This window comes from Cyprinus carpio, chromosome A16 (genome assembly GCF_018340385.1).
Source record: "Cyprinus carpio isolate SPL01 chromosome A16, ASM1834038v1, whole genome shotgun sequence".
NCBI lineage: Eukaryota > Metazoa > Chordata > Actinopteri > Cypriniformes > Cyprinidae > Cyprinus > Cyprinus carpio.
This window is the reverse complement of record NC_056587.1, coordinates 7,480,478-7,506,771: the sequence shown is the minus strand read 5'-3', so window position 1 is coordinate 7,506,771 and position 26,294 is coordinate 7,480,478. Positions and strand designations below refer to the sequence as shown.

Here is a 26,294-nt window from a genome sequence, read left to right as displayed (position 1 = left end):
CATTATAAATACACAAGTGACTGAAACACCATGGAAAAAAAATCACTCGACCGGCCAAGGCTCAAAACCACATTGGATGGTCCTCTGGATGACACCTGCTAGAGCAGCTGTTACATAACAACATCAGCACACTGAGCTGCACACACAGTGGACGGATGCTGTGATTACTGGAGAGAAACCGCCAGCGAACAGCCAACTGGTAGGAGGTCTTATTGTTTATGCCCCAGGTGTGTCGTCAAATTTTTAGATGCACTATGGCATGGAACTCCTACCCAGAAGCTCCAGGGCTCTCTTTTTGAAGGGTGTCATGATGCTCCCCTCCTTCCTCCTGAGGAGCGGGCTGCTCCTCCTCTCTGCAACCTTCTGCTTTAACCTGGACCGCACCTTCAGATTGGGCTCTGAGACTGGAGAGAAAACATAATAACACATGTTAATCAAATATCCAGAATCCAAACTGTTTAGTCTAAACTTTTTTTAGCCAAGTGTTGTTATGGAAATGTTTTGATGCATTTGTAGCTATGCGTGTCAGAAAGTAGGAGAGGGGAATCCACATCGTTGTGTAGTAGCATTCCTGTACTGTGATGTTATAGGACTGTGATTAGATCTGTGGGCATTTACAGGTTGTTTTTTAAAGATCATAGTTTCCTCATCATCTGGAGTAAATTAGCCTGAGCAACAAAGGCTTTAAGGTGAAGAAAAAAAAGGTCTGCAAGAGCCAGGCTGACCATACACTGTGAAAAAAAATATGTTCAGAAAAATAAGAAAGAATACATTTTTTAATTGTATTATTATATTATATTATATTATATTATATTATATTATATTATATTATATTATATTATATTATATTATATTATATTATATTATATATTTTAAAAATGACTTTGTTTATAAATAAACATTTAGAATTAATTTATTAAAGAAATTATACTTTTATTCACCAAAGACATTAAACAAATAAAAAACAAAAGTAAATTAATTTATGTTACGCATAATTTTGATTTCAGCTAAATGTTGTTCTTGTGCTCATCAAAGAAAAAAGAAAAAAAAACATGTAATCTTCCACAAAAATATTAAGCTGCAAATTCATTTTCAACATTGATAATTATAACAAAAGTGTCTTGAGCACCAATCAGAATGAATGATTTCATTATAATATTTCATTATCAAATTTTAAAATATATTTGAAATAAATGTATTTCACAATGCCACTGTTTTTACTATTATTTATTTTTAAACAGATACATAATTCATCTTAATAAATTATTATTATTTATTACATTAATATTCAAGATATTATTAATATTAAAAACTTAATAATACTAAAATAATAGTCATAGCCACTCTAATTCATTCAATCTACAGATCTTTTATGAAGTCAACTATACATTTTACATGCACTCAAGAGTTTAGCAGTGTTTATTTGTAGAGGGTTTTTTCATAGTTAGTATAATAGTTCATAAATTAACAGACAAATTTGGTGTTAACAGATGTTTTGGTGAGTGAACGTAGCATGCCACACCCTGTCTATGCAAAAAAAAAAATATTCATGCAAAATGTGCAAAAAAAAGACTGCAAGTGAAGAAGAAATTTACATGATTATATCAAATTACACCCTATGGAGTATTTTGTCATCATTTAAGTATTGTTGAATTATGGAGAAGTGTCTGTTTATATGACTGCAATGTACAGTCAACTGTTTCTAAACATCTCTCTGATGGAAAGAGAGTGAGTAAGCCAGCCACCCACATTCAGTGCCTCCCTTTGGGAAACTCCCACATCGCAACTAGCAGCCAAAAATACAGAAATTTGGTCTCATTATTATGAGTGCCATTTTATTTTTTCCCCTCAGTTCCCCATGGTGCAATGGTAACACTACCATCTATGTGTGCAAGTTATAATCTAGATCAGTGGCTCTCTACTGGTTTTGCTTCACAAGCTAAAATAGACATAACACTGGCAAACAAACAACAATACAAAACTTGTTTAGCAAGAGAAGATGCATGTGACACACACACACATACATATACATATACATACATATACATACATACAGTATATATTACAATCACCAAAACCAATTTTGATTTCATGCAGTCACACTTTGTGGGGCTAATGCACATTATATTATATGAGTTTCCTTGTTACCATATTTATAATAAATTATTGTAAATGTATTTTTAAAAATACACACACACACAACACACACACACACACACACACCACACACACACACACACACATATATATATATATATATATATATATATATAAAACAATTGAAAATCATTTATTACTAATATGATAATTAAGAAATAATTAGGAATATTAGAAATATTTACAAAAATATATTATATAAATGTAAAAACATGATAATTTACTATAAATGTATTTTTAAAAAATACATACACACACACACACACACACACACACACACACACACACACACACATATATATATATATATATATATATATATATATATAACAATTTATAATAATTTATTAAAAATATGATAATTAAGAAATAATTAGGAATATTTACAAAAATATTTTATATACATGTAAAAAATGATAATAAGTTACTATAAATGTATTTTTAAAAATACATACACACACATACACACACACACATACATATATATATATATATATTATATATATATATATATATATATAAAAAACAATTTATAATAATTTATTAAAAATAAGATAATTAAGAAATAATTAGGAATATTAGGAATATTTACAAAAATATTTCATATAAATTAAAAAAATTGATAAAATGTATAATAAATAATTTATAAGAAAAATGAAATGCATATATTAAATAACTATTTATAATTATTTTATTATAAACAGTATATAGTAAATAATAAATAACTTTAATAAATAACTAAATAACTTAATTCACTTATTGTTACTTAATAATTATTCAATTTCAAAATACTGTCTTTTAAATATTGACAAGTATGTGATTAGATGCATTTAATTTTATTTTTTACAGTTGAGAACTTTTTTGCTTATTTTAGAAGAATAATATAGGATGACTTAGTATGAGAAGTGCGAGTCAAGGGAAGACACAGCTGTAAGTAGTAATCTCAGAAGAAAGAACGAAAGAGAGAGAACTGGGCCCCAGACTGGGCTGCTATTTCAGGCATCTTCAGAAGCAGAGGCAGGACTGTCTGCTCCCATCTAACAGTGCGCTAATGGGATGTAAATCCCGCTTGTGGAGTGGGCTGAGAGCGAGCTGCAGGGAGCCCTCTCCAAACCGCCTTGCACCCCACACTGTCCTGATTGCCTGCTATTTTTATTCAGCGCCACAGCCTGTCACCAAGGGAATGCTACCCTATTGCTGTGGAGGTGGAAGAGCGATTGATGGTGGGTTTAGTAGGAGGCTGTGATCGTGATCCCATGGGAGAACACATCACTCTACCCACAGCTACAGGAAAAAAACAGCAGTCATCACTCTGACGGTACGACAGGCCCGACACCTGCTTGATTTTTCCTCGTACTGACATACGGCCTGGAACCAGAAGCCAAGTCAAACAGGAATATGTATGAGGCAAAGACTTAACAGGCCCATAAATCAATCATATTATTACATTTGAAAGCAGCGCTGGAGGGCACACACTACTGAGGTCTATTTATTGTGTTGTCTCAACCCAAAAACAAAGTTCCCTTCAGAGTCGTGTGGCTTAGTATGTGTCTGACAAGTGTTAAAATGACCAAAAAACATCATATCTAATAAGATGTGCTAACCAGAGTCAATCATGAACACTCACCAAATGCAAATGTGAAGTAAAAATGGCTAAATAAAGAAAACACAGTTGCTTGTTGTTAGCCATGGTAACTTAATACATGGCTTAAAACAATATTCAGAGATGTTCAGTGACGTACAGTAAGTGGTGATGTGAGAGACAGGATTATTATTGTTAAATGGAACTAAAACCATTAAAATATTTAACTTTAAAATATTAAAACTTTAGCTAAAACATTAAAAAAACTAAAACTAAAAAGTTGTAAAAAAACTAAAAAAAAAAAAAATAAATAAAAAAAAAAAATAAAAAAAAAAAAATTTAAAAAAAATCTAAAAAATTTTAGCTAAAATTAAAGTGAAATCTAAAAAAAGAAATTTAAATAATTCATACAAAAAAATAACAAATATTTAAATATAAAAAAAAAAATAAAAAAATACGCAAAATACAGTTTCATGACTGGTAAGAACTATTTCTGCCATGTTTGCGATTCACTCACACAAATTCCACACATTATTACACTAATGTCACGATAAGGTGTGAAGAAAGGTACATTTGGACCTTGACAATAATCATTTATTGTTATACAATGTATCGGCACCATATTATTAATCAGAATACATATGCGAAAAAATGTATCAGGAATAAATATTGACAAATATTTACTTTGATACACTATAAATAAATAATTTATTATATTTAAATATTCCAAATTTTATATTCTTTATTTTAAGATTCAGATAATCATTTACCATTAACTTCAAGGGACGGCAATTATAGAATATGGCAAAAATTTTACTCTTTGAGAGGATGCATGTATGTTTTTTATTTTTAAACAAAGTAGTTTATATTTACAATATTGTTCATTTATCAGTGCTTCCCTAGTTTTTGTGCATATTTTGCATTTCCTTTGAAGAATGGCTTAGTCAAAATTTCTAAAGGCAACATGTATCTGCACACACCTGATCCCGCCTGCAGCCTCTCTGATACCTTTTTCTCTCATTAGTAAAAATACAAACACCTGTGTACCCAGGAGACGAGGACTATATTATGCAACAACGCTGCCCTTGCAAACCATATTACTTCATCATTGCATCTCGGTTCATTTTTCTTTTCTTTTTCCCCCCTTCCAACATCCCTCCATCTCCAGTGGGGAATAATGGCTTGACATAATAAAGCAAGCCTGGTCTGACAGCCCAAAATATCCACCTTTTAAAACACACAAACTAAAATCCGTCTCATCTCAGCTGCACCTGCTCCACATGTTTGGTATGTGGGTCAAGACTAAGAAGGTTTTTCTTCTCTTCAATAAGCTGGACTATTCCTGCCCGCAACAGTGTCACGTGCCACCACACAGATCTTTTCCGGTCCAGAGCGCGGCACACAGAAGATACGTGGCAGGTAAAAAAACTGATCATGTGATGCTTTGGAGAGAAATGGGTTGCTTGTCTTTACAAGTTCAGTTGAGAACAGTGTGATCAAACCAAAGCCACATTGAGTTTTGCAGATGACACAGTGCTAAGGACCCAAGGGAAATGAAGAATAACCTCTTGAATAAAAAAAGTGTCAGTTCCTGTAGCACTCACTAAACTAGCCTTGTTTTGGTTCATTCTCTCTACAGCGCTAACCTAACCTCTTGATTCAGATGAAATCCAGGAAGTGGAACAACCAGCATCTTTGTATGGCTCCTGTTGCGTGCCTACTTTGAGGGGATTCTAAGTCAGACAGACAGGAAGAGGGGGAGGGGACCTCTATATAGAGTTTGGTATCCAACTAGAAGGAAATAGGTTTTATAAGGCTTCCTTAATGGATAAAAATTAACACACATAAAGGATGAGTAGTTCCAAACTATTACTACTGTGCAACTATTGTTCCAAACACAATATTTTCTACTAAATGGTTTATTCGGAAAGTTCAGTTGTCAGTTCAGTCTTTATGACTGGAGAAAGAAAGACATGAATATCTTGGATGACAAGGGAGTGAGTACATTACCTGTAAATTTTTTAACTAGCCTAAAAAGGTGGGAGGAGTTAATGAATCACTATGACAACTAACAAGGGTAACTAACAAGTCAGGCAAAGGAACAAAGACAGCTGACAAAGAAACAAAGGGAACAGAAAATACACTTCAACATAAAAGTCTTGGCATAAAACAGGGCAGCACAAGTGGTGAAAACATGACCAAAACCACATGACGGCGTGATAGGGACTATGTGATATTTGTAAGTTTTCTTAACAGCAACAGCTCAAGGCCTCTCTCTCTCTCTTTCTCTCTTATTTTTTCCTTAGGACTGCCATTGCTTTCTCAGCAGGCTGTTTGGATTCCCTTCCGCTCCTTTTAGTTTCAGGATATTGGCTGGTTTCAGTGGAGCGAAGCAGAAATTGATGCTGAAACTGGGAGGTTACTGTTCAAAAGCTAAGACAATAAACACATCTCTTTCATGTGTCAATAAAGTGCTTATTTGAACAGAACAACCTACATAATTACCTTAGATTAGTTTACATTTGGCAGACACAGTCCGCGTAATTTAGGATTAAACCTCCCTTGCCTGATCCCCAAATTATGTAAATATACAACAAGCCAACCCATATGGTAAAGCATTTAAGCAGGTATAATTGTTTACCGTCATAATTCATAGGAGCACAAAGTTGAAGGAATGTAATGTAATTTCCGTGACTTTAACAGCACAGTTATGAACAGTTCGACCTTTAAAAGAACTCATGACTGGTCGGCCAAGTGGGAGTCATAACTCACATTAATACTGATTTCCTACGAGACTCCCTCTAACACTGAGTCAACAAACCTGTGGTGTTTTCTGTGAAAAGTTAAGGATTTTCTAAATAATTAAAGCCTCTTATATAGCTGAAAATTATATAGCTTTAGAGTTTTAGGAAATTTGTGGTACTATAGCATGCCTAGAGGAAAATAAACCCTTCAAATAATGCAAATACGAGCTTATGCGACACATCTCAAGGCATCCTGTAATTCTGAGAAATCATAACCCTCCACCTATGTTTCATAAGGCAATAGCTCGTCAGCAAAAACTGAAATTAAATATAATTTTTAGTATGTTAAGTATGCTTGAATTAAATGCAACAATAGTCACAGTTTTGAGAGGCCAACTTTTAGAAACCTACCTGTCTTCCTCAGAGGAAAGTCGTACCGGGAGTCTTGTGGGGATGGCAGGGAGATCTTGCAGGAGGAGGACGCTCCTCCCAAAGGAGGTGAACTTTGCTCCAAAGAGGTGTGATGGGAGGCCCTGAACATACTAAAAATAAACAAACTAAACTACCTAAATAACCATGCTCTTCTGTGCTCTAGTACCATTCCCCCTTAGTATCACATTACTGATTATTAGCTAAAATCACCTCAATTTTATTACCTTGGAAAGTCTGAAATCATCTATTCTTGTGTTTATTTATTTTATAAACTTTATGTACATTTAACTGTATTTAAATACACTACCATTCAAAAGACTGGAGTCCGTAAGTCTTTTTAAAAAGAAATGAATACTTTTATTCAGCAACGATGCATACAATTCATAAAAAGTGGCAGTAAAGATATCTATAATGTTACAAAGATATCCATTTTAAATAAATGATGTTCTTTTAAAATGCAATAATATTTCATAATATTACTGTTTTTATGTTTTTATCAAAGAAATGCAGCCTTGGTGAGCATAAAAGTCTTCTTTGAAAAACATACAAAATTTTACCGAACCCAAACTTTAAAATCATTCTGAATCATATTTAGATTTATCTATTAACATATTAAATTTTTAAATAGTATTTAAATGTTTGTGCTACATACATTTAAAATGAAAAGTCTGAAATAAATTCCAGCTCATTTAAAACATTAAATGGTTTGTGAAGGTTACTTACGTGTACCACAGTTTGGAACTCTGTGTGATTTTTGGGGGGATCCCATTAGATGTACCGTCTTTGGTGGATTTACTCAACAGAAACTCTTGGAGTTTCTGCTTGACCTCATTGCTGGCCACTGCACCTGTCAGACCAGGAGACGCACACATGGAAACCATGAGCATCCTGGGGTTTATTCAAATTATATTTAGATACAATAAATCTGAGACATTCCTGACAAAGCTTGACTAACATTCTGTGGTTTGCGTGATACAGTCACTGTAAACAGAAAGAATGTTTGGCTTCTTCTCAAGGTCAGAGAAATGATTGTATTACTGCCACTCCCAGACACAGCAGGATCGGCCTCAAACAATAGCATCTCTCCTAAACATTCACCCATACACTCTTCTCAAAAGCTCCAGTTCAGATGCCTCTATAACATCATTGGCTAAGCATTTTTGAGCAGCTTTAAACAAATGAAGGAATATCTCCCTCTTCTGGACAGCAGGAGTGAAGCACTCTTGAAGGCTGTTATATCAAACTTTGTGCAAAACTGAAGTTCTAATTAATCTATTTGTAAATTGTATGAAATCTGTCAAAAACATTAATACTCAGTCATACTTCTCATTAAAACTCAAAAGACAAAAAATAAAAAAATAGTGTCTTGCTTATCGAAAAGGGATCCTATCAAAAACTTAATATACTGAAATAACTATTTAATGGTGCATTTAAATTTTTTCATGATTATTAAGCACATTTTTTTCAAAAAATTGTACAGATTTTTTTTATTTAATCTGTAATCATATATTTACTTGTTACTTCTATATATATATATATATATATATATATATTATATATATATATATATATATATATATATATATATATATATATATATATATATACATATATACATACATATATACATATATATACATATATACATATATATACAATATATATATATATATATATATATATATATATATATCTGTACAAATTTATTTGGTATATATGTTGTACTGCCATTAATTTGCTTATATATAAATATTTGATGCATATTGCATGTTTACAGTAATAATAAATAAAGATAATCCAGTGAGAATGATTCATTTATTTAAATTTGATGATTACATTTTCATGGATTTTCATGAGATTTAACCATATTAGTTTTTTTTTTTTCCTAATATATATATATATATATATATATATATATATATATATATATATATATATATATATATATATATATATATATATATATATATAATATATATTTGTGTGTGTGTAATAAAACCTTTTTACATTTTAATTAAAAATTAATTTAAAAAAGTATTAATAAGAAAATTGAATATGTAATGTAAAATAATGTAATTAATAATAAATTAAATATTATATATATATATATATATATATATATATATATATATATATATATATATATATATATATATATATATATATACTAATTTAATTACATGTGATGTGCATAACACTTATTAAAGTTTGCCAGCCCTGATCTAGTTAACGAGGCTACACCACCATGTTTTTATTTTGTCTTTCTATCTTTTTTATTTTTGGGGGGGGGGGTCAGTTTCATCCTGTGTTGTTAAGCACTTTCTCAAGTGAACATAGAAAAGAAGCAGATGTCATATAAATATGTCATTTGACTGATGACATTTTGATGGTGTTCGGTACAGATGGGCTGTGGAGTGTTTGAGTGTTGTGTGGGTGATCATGATGATGAGCTCTTACTCTCTCTGCTCTTCTCTCTGTTGCGGAGGACCAGGACTTGTTGTTCACGGCGATGTCTCTCCAGTTCTCTTTCCTGACTCTGGAGCTCTAGTTTCCTCTCTTTCTCCAGCTGATCCTGTTGTTGCTTCATAGCAAGTAGTTCCTGCTGTAACTGAGAGGCAGATGTTTATTATACATTTATTTATCAAGTTGGACTGTATGGTTGTATTGTATTTGTTGCTTTGTTTGTTGCGTCCACACATTATGTCAGTAGTGTTGTGTTGGTACCTTCAAATGCTCTTGTATCTGGGCCTGATGCTGGCGAACCAGGTTCTCATGCTGCTTCTGGAACTCAGTAATCAGTAACTGTTTCTGAATCTGCTGCTGTTTCTGAATGAGGAGCAGCTCTTGTTGAAGTTGTCTTTCCCACACAGTAGGATCTGAGGCCGAAACCTGCATCCTAACGTCTGTACGTAGGTCCAGTGGGGAGCCCGGATCAAGAGCCAGTGGAACCTCTGGTTTAATATCCACTGAGAAAAAAGCAGTGAGAATAGGAGGTTTCAGTACAAATGTCTTTGCTCTGTTTTGAAGGTTTATTATTATTAATCATTCAGAGATATTTGAGCTATCAGTTATACATACTAATTTTGTTGTTTTAATGAATATCTCTGGTCTTGAAATTCTTAATATTTGAAAAGCTTAAGTGTGTCATGTGGTGTGACCAACAAAGTCAGGTGGTGCGACCGACATACATGGTAAAAAAAAAAAAAAAAAAAAAACAGGATATTATGTCATATCAGCTCAGATCACATCAAATTTGGCATTTTAATGGTAAATCAAGACTTTAAAATTACATGTATTGACCACTCCAAAACATAATGACATTCATAAATTCATGCATAATTAGTCAAATTATTTGTGAATTAAAAAAAAAAAACTTTTAACCTTGACAATTTATTCATTCACATGTATTCAAGGCATGAGAATTATTATTTTTTTTTACTTGACAGTTGCACCACATGACACTTTTAAAGACATTACATTTAAACTGTTCTTGAAAATAAAATTAAAAAAAAAATCTAAATCATATGAAACCAACATGAAAAAGGAGGATTACATTACAAGTACCTGGCACATGTTTTAAACTAGATTTTTAAAAATATTTTTCCTTCACCTGCTTATTGCACTTAAACTATGTTCTGTGTAAATAATTGCCAAGTTTGTTTTCAATGTTTTAAATGTTCATCAGCTATAAAAAAAAAAAAAAAAATTGCTATGAAAGTGACTCTAACAATATTGTTTCTCTGTACCATTATCGTTATAGTTGCGTTGTAGACCCTTAGAGTTAAAGTGATTTTTAAAACTTCATGGTTATCCCTATAGCTTGGTGTGAGCAGGCCATAAGCTGAATTTTCCAACCTGCTAGACAAAAAAAAAACTTGTCCTCATTTCCCTTTTTCATACTGTGCTCAGCTGAACCCCTCCCCCTAACTATATCTCAAAGTCATCAAAAGTATGGCCCCATATGAGCTTCACTGATGCAGTACGCAGAGATACAGTAACAACTCTATTTTTTGACCCCTCTGGTCTGAATGGAGACTGCAGTGCCGCAGTTTGTTGTTCAGATAGTTGTGATGTTTGTGTTCCTGCCTCTTATTCCCCCACCATCCTCCCTCCTTAGAGCCATCATCACACCTTCACCATTATGGAAAAATTGCCGCTGTAGTCTTCAAGCTGTGCCTCATTACAAGTAACACACTGGGTACAAAAAGCAAAGGGCATCCCCAAGGCCCCAAGAACTATATATATCCATGAGACAGTGAAAATCAATAGCAAGCCTGGAGGACAGTCCTTCGGAAAGCATATAAGAGGAGACGCTCATCATAACAGACTGTAATGAAAAGCAATTACTAAGAGATGGGGTTTGGAAAGTGTATACATACAGAATGATCTATGGGTGTGGAGAAGAAAGACAAAGAAGTTTACAGAACATCTGGTCAAGATATACTTATGGTCCAGTGAATTTAGGTTTTGCATTGAGGGAAAGCACACAGTGGTTGTTACACAATTGGGGAAGAAGTAACAAAAGAAGCCTCAAACAGAAATCAAGTTACTTTAAGTTTAACTGAGTAAGCAAGTGTCTGGAAACATGATTAAGTCATATGGTTTTTCCTCTTAGTCAGCATGATGGATTAGTTGGCCAATTTTAAATGAGTGCTTCAGTTCATAAAGTCAATGGCTGATAAACTGCACAGAATCAATAACTAAGAATATTGATTTGTTCATGGTTTCAAGTACAGTAATATAATCTCTATTAAAAGTTTTTGTTGTTCCAAAACTGCATCACGATTTTTCTCCTGTTGAGCACAAAAGAAAACAATTTTTATTTTATTTTTTGTCCAAGCTAAATGTCAATGGGGTCCAAAGATGTTATTTTGAATTTTGAATGTTGTTTTGGATCCCATTGTCTTTCACTATGGGGACAAAACCAGTTGAAACAATCTTTTAAAATATCTTCTTTTGCAATAGAACAATAGATAAAATGACAGGCAGAACAATGGATGGATGGATGGATGGATGGACACAGACAGACAGACAGACAGACAGACAGACAGACAGACAGACAGACAGACAAATAGATAGATAGATAGATAGATAGATAGATAGATAGATAGATAGATAGATAGATAGATAGATAGATAGATAGGATTTCAATAAACACACTAGATGCAAGAGACTATATTCATTAGCTACGTAACGTTAATCCTCAGAAAGCTTGTTATTGGCATAACACACTACCACCTGTTCAGTGCTCTCTCTTACACACACACACACACAGAGAGGCAAATCCTTTAAACCATGAATTCTATCCATGAACCAGTGTCTCTTAAGCCTAGAATATTCCTCTAATGATTTGCCATAGCAAGGCACTTACTGTGACACACTCAGCAATTCACTCATTAATGGTAAAGCATTTGCTTGTTTGGTTGAACATAATGTTCTTCACCATCATCAAATATGTCTGCATGCGCAAGTCTGATTATAAATAGCAACATAAAAGCAAGTGGTGCAATCTTAGACTATGACAAAACACACACCCAATCCACCACCCAAACTGGCTGCCATGGCAACGCTGGCGACATCATACTGACTCCTCTTCCTGCAGATATTGAGCTGCGCTGTGTGGTGTCTCCTCCCTGAGAGCACCCATGGATATTATATCATCCCTTATATAAGACAGAAACATACACACACACACACACACACACACACACACACACACAAGCACTCCTTCTTTCTGTCAACACTGATACATGTCGGCTATGCCTGTCAGCTCCAGTTGAGGTCGAAGCTAGCATTTGAAGCCAACTTCTGGGTGTTTAGCAAAAATTCACCTTGGTTTGTTGTCGTGACGGCACTTCATGGAAAAGAGCCAAGTATGAAGAGACAGGAGCAGCTCTCTCTAGTGAGGCAAACAGATGACCCTAAGCATCCTGGAATGATGGGGGGGAATATTAACTCTGACTTGAGAGAGCTCTTTATAAAAAGCAGCATGTGTTCTTACAGCATTCAAGAAGTCGGCCAATGAGCTTCAACAATGAGTCACAGGCATTGGGCTCGCTGCCCTAATGGAGCTAAAAATAGCCTCAGAAACACCTGCTGGCTTGGAGTGCTCACCACGGTGATATCTCATTTATCTTACGTTTCCCTGCTTGCCCACCCCACTGCCATCATTAAAAAGATACACTTTGATCTGACCATCCAGCCAAACCTCAGGTCAACCCACTCACACCTCCCAACTCAACTGGTAGCAGGCGGATTGAAGATTAAGAATGACCAGGTTAGACCAAATGGCCCTCTGGATAACACAACTTAACCTTGTCCCAGACAGCGTGACATCATTGCGACACATTGTTGGGAAGAGAAGCGTTGACGTCACCAGAGGTCAAAAGACTTCTTCTTATGCAAATGATAAGGTCTAAAGTTGGTAACTGTAAAGAATTGAATGATTCCGGTTTGATTCCTTTTCACAGTTCTGGTTCCTTAACACTTCCATTAGCAACACTTTAGTACCTTTTAAGAATAAATATTTGGGGAAAAACACAATTCCAAATGATGAGATCAATTCGTTAATGAGTTTAAATCAGTTCTTGCAAAGGGTGTTTTTACACTCCTTATGCTGCTTTTTTAGAGGCGGCATAAATACAATTCAGTAATAGGCTTTAATTATGCAACAGTACTAAACACAAACAAAAAATGTGGTAAACATTTAATTTCAATGTATATTTATTTATTTTAAATACTACCAAAAAACACATAATGTATTAAATATACACTGTCATATGAACAATCAGTCACAGTCTGTATTTGATTCACTACAAAGAATCAACTCATATGAGTCATTCGTTCGGGAATCAGACTATACAGGTTGCACTGAATTTCTTTGATTCACTAAAAGGTCCACCTCATCAGAGTAATTTGTTCAGGAATTATAGCATGCAGGCAGCATACGCAGGTAGGAAGGCAACACATCTGAATTCAATGACCGTGTCACATCCTGTCTACTGCGATATCTTTATCTGATTAATTTTTGAAGGCAGCATTAATATATCCTTTACAGCCTATGATATCCCACAATCCTGTGCATTCTATTTTATGAGAGTTGAGCTAAAAAATAAAAATGGCATCTACAAATTGCGGTATTTTGACTAGCTTTTCCCACTTTTGATGTCATTTAGAAATTAGTTATAGACAAAATTCTATTGGTTGCTCTGAATGTTTTGATTCACTAAAAAGAACCAACTCCTAAGAGTCATTAGTTTGTGAATCAGGCTACACTGGTTGCCCTGAAAGCTTCTGATTCACCAAGAAAAAACGATTCATAAGACTCATTTGTCTGTGAATCAGTGATTGCTCTAAATGTTTTGATTCACTATTCACTTCATTCAGGAAAGGGACCGCAGTGGTCACCCCGACTGTTTCATTCAATAGTGGTGTTGCAGTGCACTCAAAGAAAACTTTGTCTGTGTTTTAGTACAGTATTCACGTATTCTTATTTAGTACATAAAACGTGTGAGAACCAGTGACCGCACCAAACTTCAACTGATTCCGTCATTCGATAAGACCTATAATGATTCAGTCCACTGTGCTTTCATAATACATTTTTGAGTAAAAATGAATCAACTGGCTGGATGCTGTAGAACAGTAAGGACGTTCATGTTTTTTGTCAGTCCTACCACTCTATTTTAATTATGTTAATAAGGCACTTGTTGATACTACAGTGGGATGTGGGCCATTTTTGCTTCACCTGACATCAGCGCTAAATCAATGTTATGAGACAAAAAATACTCACACCTCCTGTTTTGGCCTCGTGCCTTTGCAAGAGCATTATGTGTAATGAAGCCAAGAAGAGCTGTTGATGTATGAGCTGTTTCAGTTGAGCTGAAAAAAGAATCGCAAACAGCAGTAACTGCGCTAAATATAACTGCTTTTCTGAGCACAATCTTAATATAGGGAATGTGTGAAAGACTGTCAAACATCTGCCATCTGGTAATTTTAACTCGGCAAAAATAAGAGCACCCTGTCAAATTTATGTAAGCTATTCTGCTGCCCACCCCCACCCCCATAAACATTTCAAGCACCTTAGCTTTCATGAACTGCCTTTAGTTGTGGTTTTACTTATAAGTTCTCAACTGAACGGTATGACTTGAGATGAGAATGGTAGTGCAGATGTGGCAGTGAATCAGTAAACACAAGTTCCAAGACCGAAAGCATAGTTTTATTTTTAGCATGAAGGGATGACAAGCATCCTGCCCTGCGTCCAAACGGTTCCCTTTCCCCACAGAGATATGGTGACTCATCTGCTGTACTACATTTCCCATAATCCCTTGAGCATTGCATTTCTCATAGACTGATGTTTCTAATTACTGTTGATTACAGAGATGATCAAAGCGTTGGGTTTGTAGTGCCGCATCCAGCCATAAAAGCAAACCTCCCACACACTCCCACTCAAAATTTTTACATCAAAAAAACATCATAATTTAGAACTAATAGGCTATTTTTCTGTTCTGTTTTGCCCCCCCCACCCACAAACCCTAAAACCCAAAAACCCCACATCCCCATTGTAGACTCAGAAGTAAACACCCACTGTTGCTAACAGCTGTGTATGTTTGAGAGACTACATCCTTCATAGATGGTCACTCTAGTGATTTAGGTTAAAATGCATAAATACTCAGTACATATCAAACGATCTGTAATAACAGACATAGCAATAGAGACCATGTAATAAAAACAGTTATTCACACATGTGTGGTGCGGCATTACTGTCATATCCAATATATTCAACACAGCTTATGTTTTTATAGTACGATGACCACTTATATGTCAAAAGATAAAGGAAATTTTGATTTCTCAGTTCATGACTCCTTCAAATGAAAAAAGGTACTAAATTGGACTCTTAATTAGCCGTCTATGCATACATGACGGGATGTATTGGGAGAAATGTCACACACAATGATGTGCTACCTTTTAATTTGAAATGATTTTTTTCTCCAGTACAAATAGGCTTGATAGAGTCAGTGTAATGTTGAATAACTAAATTAAATTATAGAGTTTATGACATTTTCAATGTTGTGTATAAAAAAAGACCATAAATATTTCAACATTTTAGTATGCTTCAAGTGCTGCATCTGTTAACCTTCCCTACAGTGAGGCTGGTACATCATTTACATACAGAGAACAGATAGCAAGCTGCAAAATAATAAGGTGCCCTATAAATTAGTCTCCGGCACAGTTAAAGTGAATTCTATTTTTTACCCTATGTTGTCAGTAACAGGTTTTTATATTTGGAGGGTATACTGTGTGATTCTTAGCAAAAACAGAGTGATGCTTTTTTTGGCTGTTTATGCTGCATGACTGAGTGCTCATTAAGGCTGATGTTATTCTGGGCTGCAGGCATGTCTAAAGCAGGAAACGCTGCTGTATTTTTAAGTAGAAGCTTATTCCTTACAGCAAAAACAGGACAGGGGGAATCCAGATCATCCCTTTCAGCAAAAATATGTTTTCCGGGTTTATTTTTGGATGCATTATTAAATACAGGGGGGACAAAATGTCCACAAAATATATATAATGTGTTTGTGTGGAACACAATTTGCATATCTGTGAGAATTCAAAATTAAATATAATGAAACTCTGTAAAAATGATTTGGTAAACCTATACAAATTATTTATTGCAATAATCTAAATCTTGATAATGTATGTAAAAACATTTTTTTTTTTTTTTTATCCAACAACAAATGTAATCACAGCCCTGACATTATTAAACATCAGCAAGAGGGTCATTCCACTCATTATGTTGAATAATACATTCATAATATAAGCATTACAAAAGGCTCAATTTTCTACAATATAGTCCTCCATAGACCGCATTATCACATTCTTTTTTTCCTCACTGTTATTAGCATAATCCAAAACTCATTTTTAAAAAATATAATAGCCTGGGGCCACAGTGTGAAAGGCTACAGATACAAGATGATGATGCATGAACAGTCATTTATTTTATTCAGAAATATATCAAAAAAAAACTGCACGAATCAATTAATTGTCACTAATTACCACCTACATTAAGGGACTGCTTGATCGCTGAGCATAAAATTGCTGCATGTGTATTAGACTAGATCTCTTTATGAGTTCTTTAAACTTGAGACACTTTGTATTATGCTTTCATTGATGCAGACGTCAAATAAACCAGAACAAATTACTACAAGACAATTCAGTAGCTGACAGAAGATGACTTTCAAACCGTTCATTCAAAATATTTTGTTCATTCAACAGAATACTTAGCCTTCAGTGGTTCCTTTATTCTAAATTGGCAGAATGATTATAACATTTGTTCGAAGACAAGCTTCAGTGGTTTAAATCTGACAGTGAGTGCACATTAGCATTACAATAAACATCTTCCAACAGCAGCATCGCTCCCATAGATTTCTGGCTCTACTCTGATCACATATTTTCAAGCACAAAGTGTTGCTTTGAACCTGTTTCCTTGAGCTTGGTTAGTGTTACAGATTAAATCATTAAGTCGGCACTCTTAAGAAACACTTAACTTGACCTATTTGTCTCAGTTGCAACACATTAATTGCAGTTCGTCTTTTGATCGCAGAGTGAAAAGATCACAGCCAATGTTCTGAAAACTACATCAGATACTCCACACTCGGAATTTGGCAGCAGTTCTATTTGCATCCAATAGAATGAAAGAATTTAAACACAAAAAGAAGAATCTGACATTTTTAACAAGCAGACCCCTGGTCAACAATAACAGATGTAAATCCTAACTGCATATCACATGACGGTGAAAAACTCTCTGTTAATAACTGTTCGACTGTATGGTTTTCAGATATTAAGAATTATTTGGGCGCCTTAAGATAACCAAAGGCCCCTGGGCTACAGCATTACAGTAGGTTCCCCGACCCCAGAAAACATTCACAACACTGTTCTGCATAAAATGTGAATATAAAAGAATCTGCAAATTCACTCTTTGCCACAAGGTGGCGCTTGTGGAACAGCAGAATTATATAGCCATTACATAAAGTAAAAACTATGTTATTAGGGGCATTATTCAGGGGTAATATGAAAGGAAATGACATCAAAACTTTCCTGGATGAAATGTGAGTTTACAGGTATGAACACCATAAATAACAAAATATTAATTATTAATCATCAGCAGATCAAAACAACATGGCATGTGTCCATAAATGTGGGATATTTGGTAATTGCTAACTGTGTCTTTGTTTTGAAACGTGATGTGCTCACGTTTAATTAAATCACAGCCGTATAAAGTTTAATGACCACATTTAATCAATAGGACAATTCCTATTTTTCCATCCCCAGATTTAAAATTGAGACTTTGAAGCAGCACTATTTATGGAACACAGATGACACACAGATTTCATCCAAGCAAGTTACTGAACTCTCAGTGTAAGATGTTACATCTGTTAATCTGTGTGTTGACATAAAGATACTCTGGTGCTGTGGTTATTTACTAGCGAATGCATTGTACATTCCGCTTACAGTATATCGATGGAACATGTGAAACATACTAACTATACAAACTGTGTTGGGGGAACCTAAACTGAGCCAATCACTATATAGGCTACTACAACCAGGGCGTAGCTGAAAATGAGTGTGTGAGTTTGTTTACAGAACGCTGTTGTCACTGCTGCAAAATCCCATATAAATAATTATTAAAAAAATATATAATTTCCCTGCAGCCAGTGGGCCCCCTTTCCAGTGTAGGCCCCTGGGCTTCAGCCCCTTGAAGCCCGTGCATTAATGTGCCCCTGATGATAGCAGAGCACCACGGCAGCTAATCTTAGCACTCTAATGCTATAAGCTGAAAATAACATACTAAGAATAGCTGACCCACAGAGCGAGCAACAGGTCTGCCTGCCTCACGCGGATGGCTGTTGTTTAACCGCATACTTCTTTATAATGCCATGCATGCCTGTACGGGGCTTTCACTGGACAGATGAGCATTAATTGAATTGCTCGGTATCAGGCGGAGGAGTTTAGGGCGCGGAACGGGGCCACTAACAGGTTGCTCCGCTGAGCCTTATTAAAGACAACAGCTCAGTCTTTCTCTTGTCTTTGTGCAAATCAGGGTTACAACTATATTTAGAACGGCAGGATTGCGTTAGGCAGTGTGTGTGCTGATTTGTGAGTAAAAAAAAAAAAAATTGCGTACTTTCAGTTATGTTGCAACGATGCTGAAATCTAGGCAGATAATCTCCTGCGATTCAACGATGATAGGTACAAAGAAGTGACGCAATATCCTCAACCCTTCTTTCAGGAACTGAAATGACTCAATCTTATTATATATGCACCACAACAACACACATTAAAACCAACCAGAGGATCATGGATTTCCCAGAACAACACATTTTTAACCGGTCAGAGGTTGTGAGAGCAGCCCTCTCGCAGCGACCACAAGTCAGAAACAACAGCAAAGAGCAAAAATGAGTCACGCTCAAATTTTAGACAATAAAGCAAACATATCCTCACTCAGTGATGTCAGACCCAAGCTCTCGGCACATAGTGTCAGGTCAAAAATAGAACGGGTTGATTGTCTTTGGCGAATGCGAAAAGTAATGCGCCTTTCATGTTGACAGCGTATTTCTGTCAGGAAGTTTCCTCTCTCCTGAATTAAAGGCTAAAGTCGCATAACATCCTGTACATGTTCTGTTTTTATCCCCATTATAACCTACGCTTTCTGCTGAAATGACATCTGACAGGATAATTACACGTACCTTGACCCACCCCTTTGTTAGTTTAGTGATTTAATGTTAAACCCACTGACAGACATCCACAGAAAGATGCTCTCCTGAAACTTTCTCCACGCACAGCATAATAACACCCCAAACACAATCTTACAGCACTTCAAATCTTGCAATCCTGCAGGATAAAACTCTCTTGATGATGCTGCCACGAGTCCAGGATGTGATCCTTTATATCACAATACAACACAATAAAAAAAAAGAAAGAAAGACTGACTGACTGACAGAGATCTAAAAAAAAGAGTCACCTGAGTTGTTGACGTTGTGCATGTCAGCGTCGTGAGGGGTCAGAGGCAGCTGGTGTTTCCCGATGCTTTCTGCAGAGAAACAGGAGTCGGCCTCGTAAATGGTCTGGAGCATTAGTACTTCAGTTAGCAGCACATCGTCTGCCAGCCCTGCTCTTCCTGTATTGCTGTCAGCTTGTCCCCTCCTCTTCTCTCGGTCTCTCTCTCTCTCGCTCTCTCTCTCTCTCTCTCTCTCAAGAGACCAGGCACATTCGCCCCTCCTCCTCCTCCTCCTCCTCCTCTTAAGCGACACCCGAAGAGTGACAGAGCTCTCCCTCACTAACACTAAAAAGCTTCACTCCTCCGCTGCTCTGCTCATCTCTTCGATTCTTTTCCAGTCGACACCTAAGTGGCTCTGAGAATCAGCAGGAGAGTCTCTCACACTCTCTACACTCTGCCTTCCTCTTGTCCCGACAAAAAACTGCTTGTTATTTTCTCCCCGATGTGTCAGATTCACTGTTTCAGTCCTCCCTCCCTCTCAAAAAGATTTTTTTTTGTCCTCCAAGGTGGCTCGCTTCTTCTTTGGAGTTGCATTCAGCTCCTGTTTCTGTCTCTCTCTTTCTCTTTTCCATCAAGTTGCTTGCTGCAGAGAGGAGGAGGCTGATTTGCATATGAATCAACAAGAGCATGGCCCACAGGTGACAGAAATAGAACAATGGCCGGCTCGGGCTATAAATAGGTCAGGCGCGGTGTGGGGATTGGAGCAGCATTGATGCGTTTAAAAATACCACACCAAACACAGCTGTGGCCCTCATCTACAGCCAGAAGGTATGTCTCTGTGTCTATCTCTCTTTCGGTTTAGTATGCTGACTATCTTTATCTCTCTTCCATTATCATGCCTCTGGCCTCCATAAAAAGACACACTACCAGTTTTTCTAGAGATATAAATATTTCCTCCCCACATTTCGCTTGACACGTTGCTGCTCTGAGCCGTGCTGCTGACACCCTCACAGGGTATATGTGCTCAGCATGCAGAGTAAAATGCAACATTTCTAAGGTTGTCAAAAATGTACATGCATTTCAAATCTTGAATTCAAAATGAATGGTAAAAGGAACCATGTGTGGTGTATTGTATTGATTAAAATAAGAATGCAGTTTGGATAAGACAATGCAAAGGCACAATATTACAACATGACAAAACATAATATACATTTGAATTAGAAATTTTATTACAAAAAAAAAAAGTTTACTAAAATATAATTGCAAGGGTATATTTTCACACATAAAATCAGTGATAACTGATGTATACAGTGTAATAAAATGTTTTAAAAAAATAATATTTTTAAATATTAAATGAAATTAAATAGTTTTATTAAATTAATATTATTTAATTAATATTAATTAATTAGCTTTTATAATGTTATTGTGCTAAAGTGATTTGTTTTAAAAATATATTATCTTCTATATATTTCTTTATTGTTAGTATGATAAGTTTGACAGCCATGAAAATATATTTTGAAAAAATAAACTGCTATAGAATTACCTACTATGTAGCCATAGTGAGAGGAAAAAAAATTAAATGGAAATAAAAATTATATTTCAATGCTTTTCCGTTCTCTATCAAAATGTTTGATCCCCCAAGAAACTTTGCATTCACTTGCACACTTTTAAATAAGAATGTGAAAGTCAAAATCATTGAAATATAATTTTTCCTCCCATCTCATATATTTTCCATCACCACAGCCCTTAGGGCTTTAGAGGAACCTTATGACTTCCACAAAGAACTTTTGTTTTTAACAGTGTACTGTATGGCATATTTCATTGCTAAGGTGTTCTAAAGAAATTCTGCATTGCCAAGTGCAGTTCTCAGGAGTTTGTGTGGTCATTTGTAGACCAGGGAGATTGTACACTGAGGCCAGGGTTGCTCTTCAGGAGGGAGTTCCCAGCTGGCCAAGTGTGTTTAAGATGAATTAATAGCTCAAAGCACAAAGGGGGAGCCATCTGTGTGACAGCCGATCTTTATTTAAAACTCTCACTCCAATCCCTTTTGTTGTCACACTGCACTTAACTCTGATTCATGTCTTCCTTATCAATTTTTTGAGAAACAAAACTGATTCTCCTAAAATCAACAATTCCGAAATGCCATTTTGTATGTTTAACTTCCTCAGTATGCAATATTTATATTAATGGCATTGTTCATTTAACAGCAGACATACACGTCACATCAACGTGATATCTGATGAAGATTTTTAAGACACAGACATCTCAGAAAGAGAAATAACGATAGAAAGCATACCAGAAATGCTATTCATTCTAACACCAGTGCTCACCTGTCCTCTGGTCTCATAAGACTAAGCTTTTAAAGACTGCACTACCTCAAGCATAATGGCTAATGATTTTTAGGATAAACTCAAGGGGAGTTTAAAGCAAGTGTGCTTGTGAAGGGTTACTAATAGAAGTAAAATATTATGGCAAGAGCTTAAGTGCTTGTAACTCAAGTTATAAGCCTGCATCTATAAATAGCGTGTATATACTGAACAGCAGTTTGTCATCTATGCACTTTCTAATGCAAACATACACATTAAAACAACTGAGAGGTTAATATCCAAGAGCACCACTGAAGTAACCTATGATTTGGATTGCTGAGATAAAGTGTAAGACATCTAGATTACAGAGTTATGTTAAAAGGGATAGTTGGCCTAAAAAGATGAAAAGCCCATTAAAAAATGCTTTGGTAAATTACAATTATGAGATACGAGATAAAGTCATGATAAAATAAAAATTAATTTAAATTAATAAAAAGATAAAAAGTTAATTATAAGTAAAAAAAATGCTTTGGTAAATCATAATTATTTGATTAAAAAGTCAAAATTATGACAAAATTTGACTGTCATAAAATCATGATTATGAGATAAAAAAAAGTCAAAACTACAACATACTAAGTCATTATTAGATAAAAAGTCATAATTAATCTTAAAGTCAATTCTGACATAAGAAGGCATCATTATGGCAAAAAAAAGTCAAATTATTTCAGCCTTCCATGTCAATTTTTTGTCAAAACGTAGACTTTTTAATCTTATAATTATGACTGAATGTAAATATCTCATAATTTTGACTTTTTGTCAAAATTATGTTTTTGCATGTCATAATTTTGAATTTTATCTCATAAGTATAAGATCTCATCATTTAGATTTTTATGTCATATTTATGATTTATCAAAGCATGTTTTTTTATTATGTGGTTTAAATGGTGTAACGAAAAAAAAACAAAATTTTCAGAATATCTTATTTTATGTTTTGCAGAGGAAAGCATACAGGTTTGCAGCTATACATACAGTAGCGTATAGTTATGTCTGCATCTTCATAGTATTTCAGAGTGTTCAAGAGATCCAGATCTCCTCAAAGACCCCATCTCCTCTACATCCAAAAATACTCTTCATCATTTACGCACAGATAACCTACACTCTGATAATTGTACGCTATTTCCCATGCTGGTTTTTGAAGGAATAGGTTATGTATTTTCGTGTCTGTAACAAGCAAGTAGCCCTGATAGATGGACAGAAAAAAATTAAGTGGCAGGGGGCCCGTTATAGCTCTTCTACGTCAACACTGGCCTTTATTCGTTCTAGTCTTATTAAAGCATTTAAGTGTATAGCGTCAAAGTGTGAGGTGGAGTTACACACTTAAGCACAAACTTACAGATACACCTGGCCAAAGACAGCACTGTCACCTCCACGACATGAGCTGGATCAGACAAAAGCTCCTGAGCGTTTTCTGAATTTAAATGTGAGCTAAAAGGAGAGCTCTCAACAAAACAGGGTAATAGAGAGAGAGAGAGAGAGAGAGAGAGAGAAAACAAGAGAGCACATCAAAAGGGAAGGTCAACACAATGGTCTTCGTGTGGCATCACAGGCAGCACGCACATACCACTCAAAAATATCACATAAACAAATTCATTATGCTAATAAAATCATAAACACTACCAGTTTCTTATGCTCATAAAAGCTGCATTTATTTGATCAAAAACTGTTGTGCTGGAACTGGAAACTGTTGTGCTGCTTAATATTTTTTTGGAACCTGGATGTGTCAGATTGATAGAAGTGATAGCAAAGATTTATATTGTTAGAAAAGAGTTATATTTTGAATAAATGCTGTTCTTTTTAACTTTTTATTAATAAAAAAAAAATCCTGAAAAAAGTATTGCAGTTTCCCCAAAAATATTTGGCAGCACACCTGTTGCCAACATTGGTAATTCTAATAATAAATCAGCATATTAGAATGATTTCTGAAACATCATGTGACACTTTAGACTGGAGTAATGGCTGATGGAAATTCAGCTTTGCATCAGAGAAATCAATTATATTTTAAAGTATATTAAAATAGAAGCCATTATTTTATATTGTAATAACATTTTGCAAGATTACTGTTTTTTTTCTGTATTTTTGATCAAATAAATGCAGCCTTGATGAACATAAGAGACTTCTTTAAAAAAACATTACAAGTATTACTAATTCCAAACTTTTGAACGGTAGTGTACTGTATATTGCAGCCTTTTGCATCAGAAATACATTAGACTACTTGAAGCAACACACATACACACCAAGACTCAATTGCATTATGTCCATACATTTCCGTCCAAGAACATTATATATTTTTTTTTTCAAGGGCACCAAATGGGTTTACTCTAAAAGCTCTGCAATCTTTCGTTCGTTCCTTGCTCTCGCCTCGTTCCATACAAAGGCAGCGCTGCATTAGCTGTCCTCCGGGTGAGCAAATATTGCTCTTTAGTTAATTAGATCAGACTGCAGCATGTTTTTGTTCCATACTGGATGATGACCACTTTGTGTGGGAGAGGAGGTGTCAGTTCCAGAGTGTCTGCTCACTTGTTTTTCTTTGCTTCAAAGATCTCAGTCTCTTTTTTGTCTCTTATGTCTGTCTGTCTTTTTCTCTCTGCAACTCTAAGATCCAATAAATGGATTAGGCACTGTCTGACCAAGAAAAGATACTTTTTCAATGATTGTGTGTGTGTGTGTGTGTGTGTGTGTGTGTGTGTGTGTGTGTGTGTGTGTGTGTGTGTGTGTGTGTGTGTGTGTGTGTGTGTGTGTGTGTGTGTGTGTGTGTGTGTGTGTGTGTGTGTGTGTGTGTGTGTGTGTGTGTGTGTGTGTGTTTGTGCATTAGAGAGAGAGACCTAGAGCAATGTGCTTTTTGACACAAAATTTATTTAAAATATCTAAAGAAATTAGCTACACCTAAAAAAAACAATTTACAATCAATTCAAATCAAATCAATTCACTTCTCACTATGAAAGTAGTAGTAGAAAGAGTTAGAATAATCATAATTTCAAAACAATAGTAAAGAAGATGTACCCATCATAGTGAATTTAGTATGTGTTTTACTACTTTTATACTTATTCTATACTTATTATATAAATAAGCAATGTTAGCATGTATGCCGTCAAAATATTATTCGGAACATTAATCAACTTTGAATGTGATTCGGTTGTAGGAACGCGGCCACACAAGCCATCACAGACAAGCTGATATTGCTTTTAAACAACTTTACTACAAAACAAAAGGGTAATGAATAACTGTAATATGAGGTAATGGCTAACTTACATTTTAGACCCAGTATTGCCAGTTTCTTTGTCTAGTTTTGCTCCATCAACTAAAATATTTTCAGACAAAGCCGAAGATCAACCGTCGCGTGTTCCAGAGAAACACATTGGCATTTTGTTTCTGGGTGATTCAGTGGTTTGAATGAATCGTTTGAGTGAATGATTCAATGACTTAAAAATTCACTGTTGCCACCAGAACAATGTAATATGCAGAAAGAGTCACTGAAAATCCACAAATAATAAAGGCCTTTTCATACCAAGGAATATATAACTAGCCTATAAAGTTTTCTAATTCATTTAGAATATATTGAAGGTCACACCACAGCTATAGGCTAACAATAACAACACAAAGAAACCATATTGGAATCACTTTCAGAATATTTTTTTTTTCAGCTGATGATTGATGAAAACTTTAAGATTTCCCCACACAGATTTTGCAACGGATTCGAATTAGTTACGCAGATTCAAAAATATTTCCACACACAGATTTCACAATGGATTCAAGTTTGCAACATTGACCAAAAGAAAGCTGCTTGGATTTAAAAGGACTTCTGTGTGATCTGTGTGACTTCTTTGCTTCATACATTATGTCACTACACTACTGAAAATGGACCTTTTTTTACCTTAAACATTTACCAAAATTACGCTAATGTGACAGCAACTTTACTGGCAGTTTGTTTGAAACACAAAAACACAGGCAAGCTAAAGCCCCTTTCACACTGCACGTTGGTCCCGGAAAATTGCCGGAAAATTGCCAGATTGCAAGCACGTCCCG

At 35.1% G+C, this 26,294-nt stretch overlaps 1 protein-coding gene across 7 annotated transcripts in view; it reads right to left on the bottom strand.

Annotated features, from left to right (window-relative positions):
• The window catches only part of LOC109105793 (histone deacetylase 9-B-like), a 52,098-nt gene that overhangs the window by 8,721 nt on the left and 17,083 nt on the right, over positions 1 to 26,294 (bottom strand). For 3 of the 7 annotated variants that reach the window (XM_042772323.1, XM_042772322.1, XM_042772326.1), the window contains exons 3-7: positions 9,640 to 9,881; positions 9,373 to 9,523; positions 7,639 to 7,771; positions 6,895 to 7,016; positions 273 to 404 (exon numbers count right to left, since the gene is read on the bottom strand). In XM_042772323.1, the coding sequence (XP_042628257.1) occupies positions 273 to 404; positions 6,895 to 7,016; positions 7,639 to 7,771; positions 9,373 to 9,523; positions 9,640 to 9,881 (780 nt within the window). Of the gene's footprint in view, positions 1 to 272; positions 405 to 6,894; positions 7,017 to 7,638; positions 7,772 to 9,372; positions 9,524 to 9,639; positions 9,882 to 14,706; positions 14,756 to 19,930; positions 20,240 to 26,294 lie in introns of those variants that run through there. The other 4 variants (XM_019119064.2, XM_019119065.2, XM_042772327.1 and 1 more) reach the window with 4 other exon arrangements.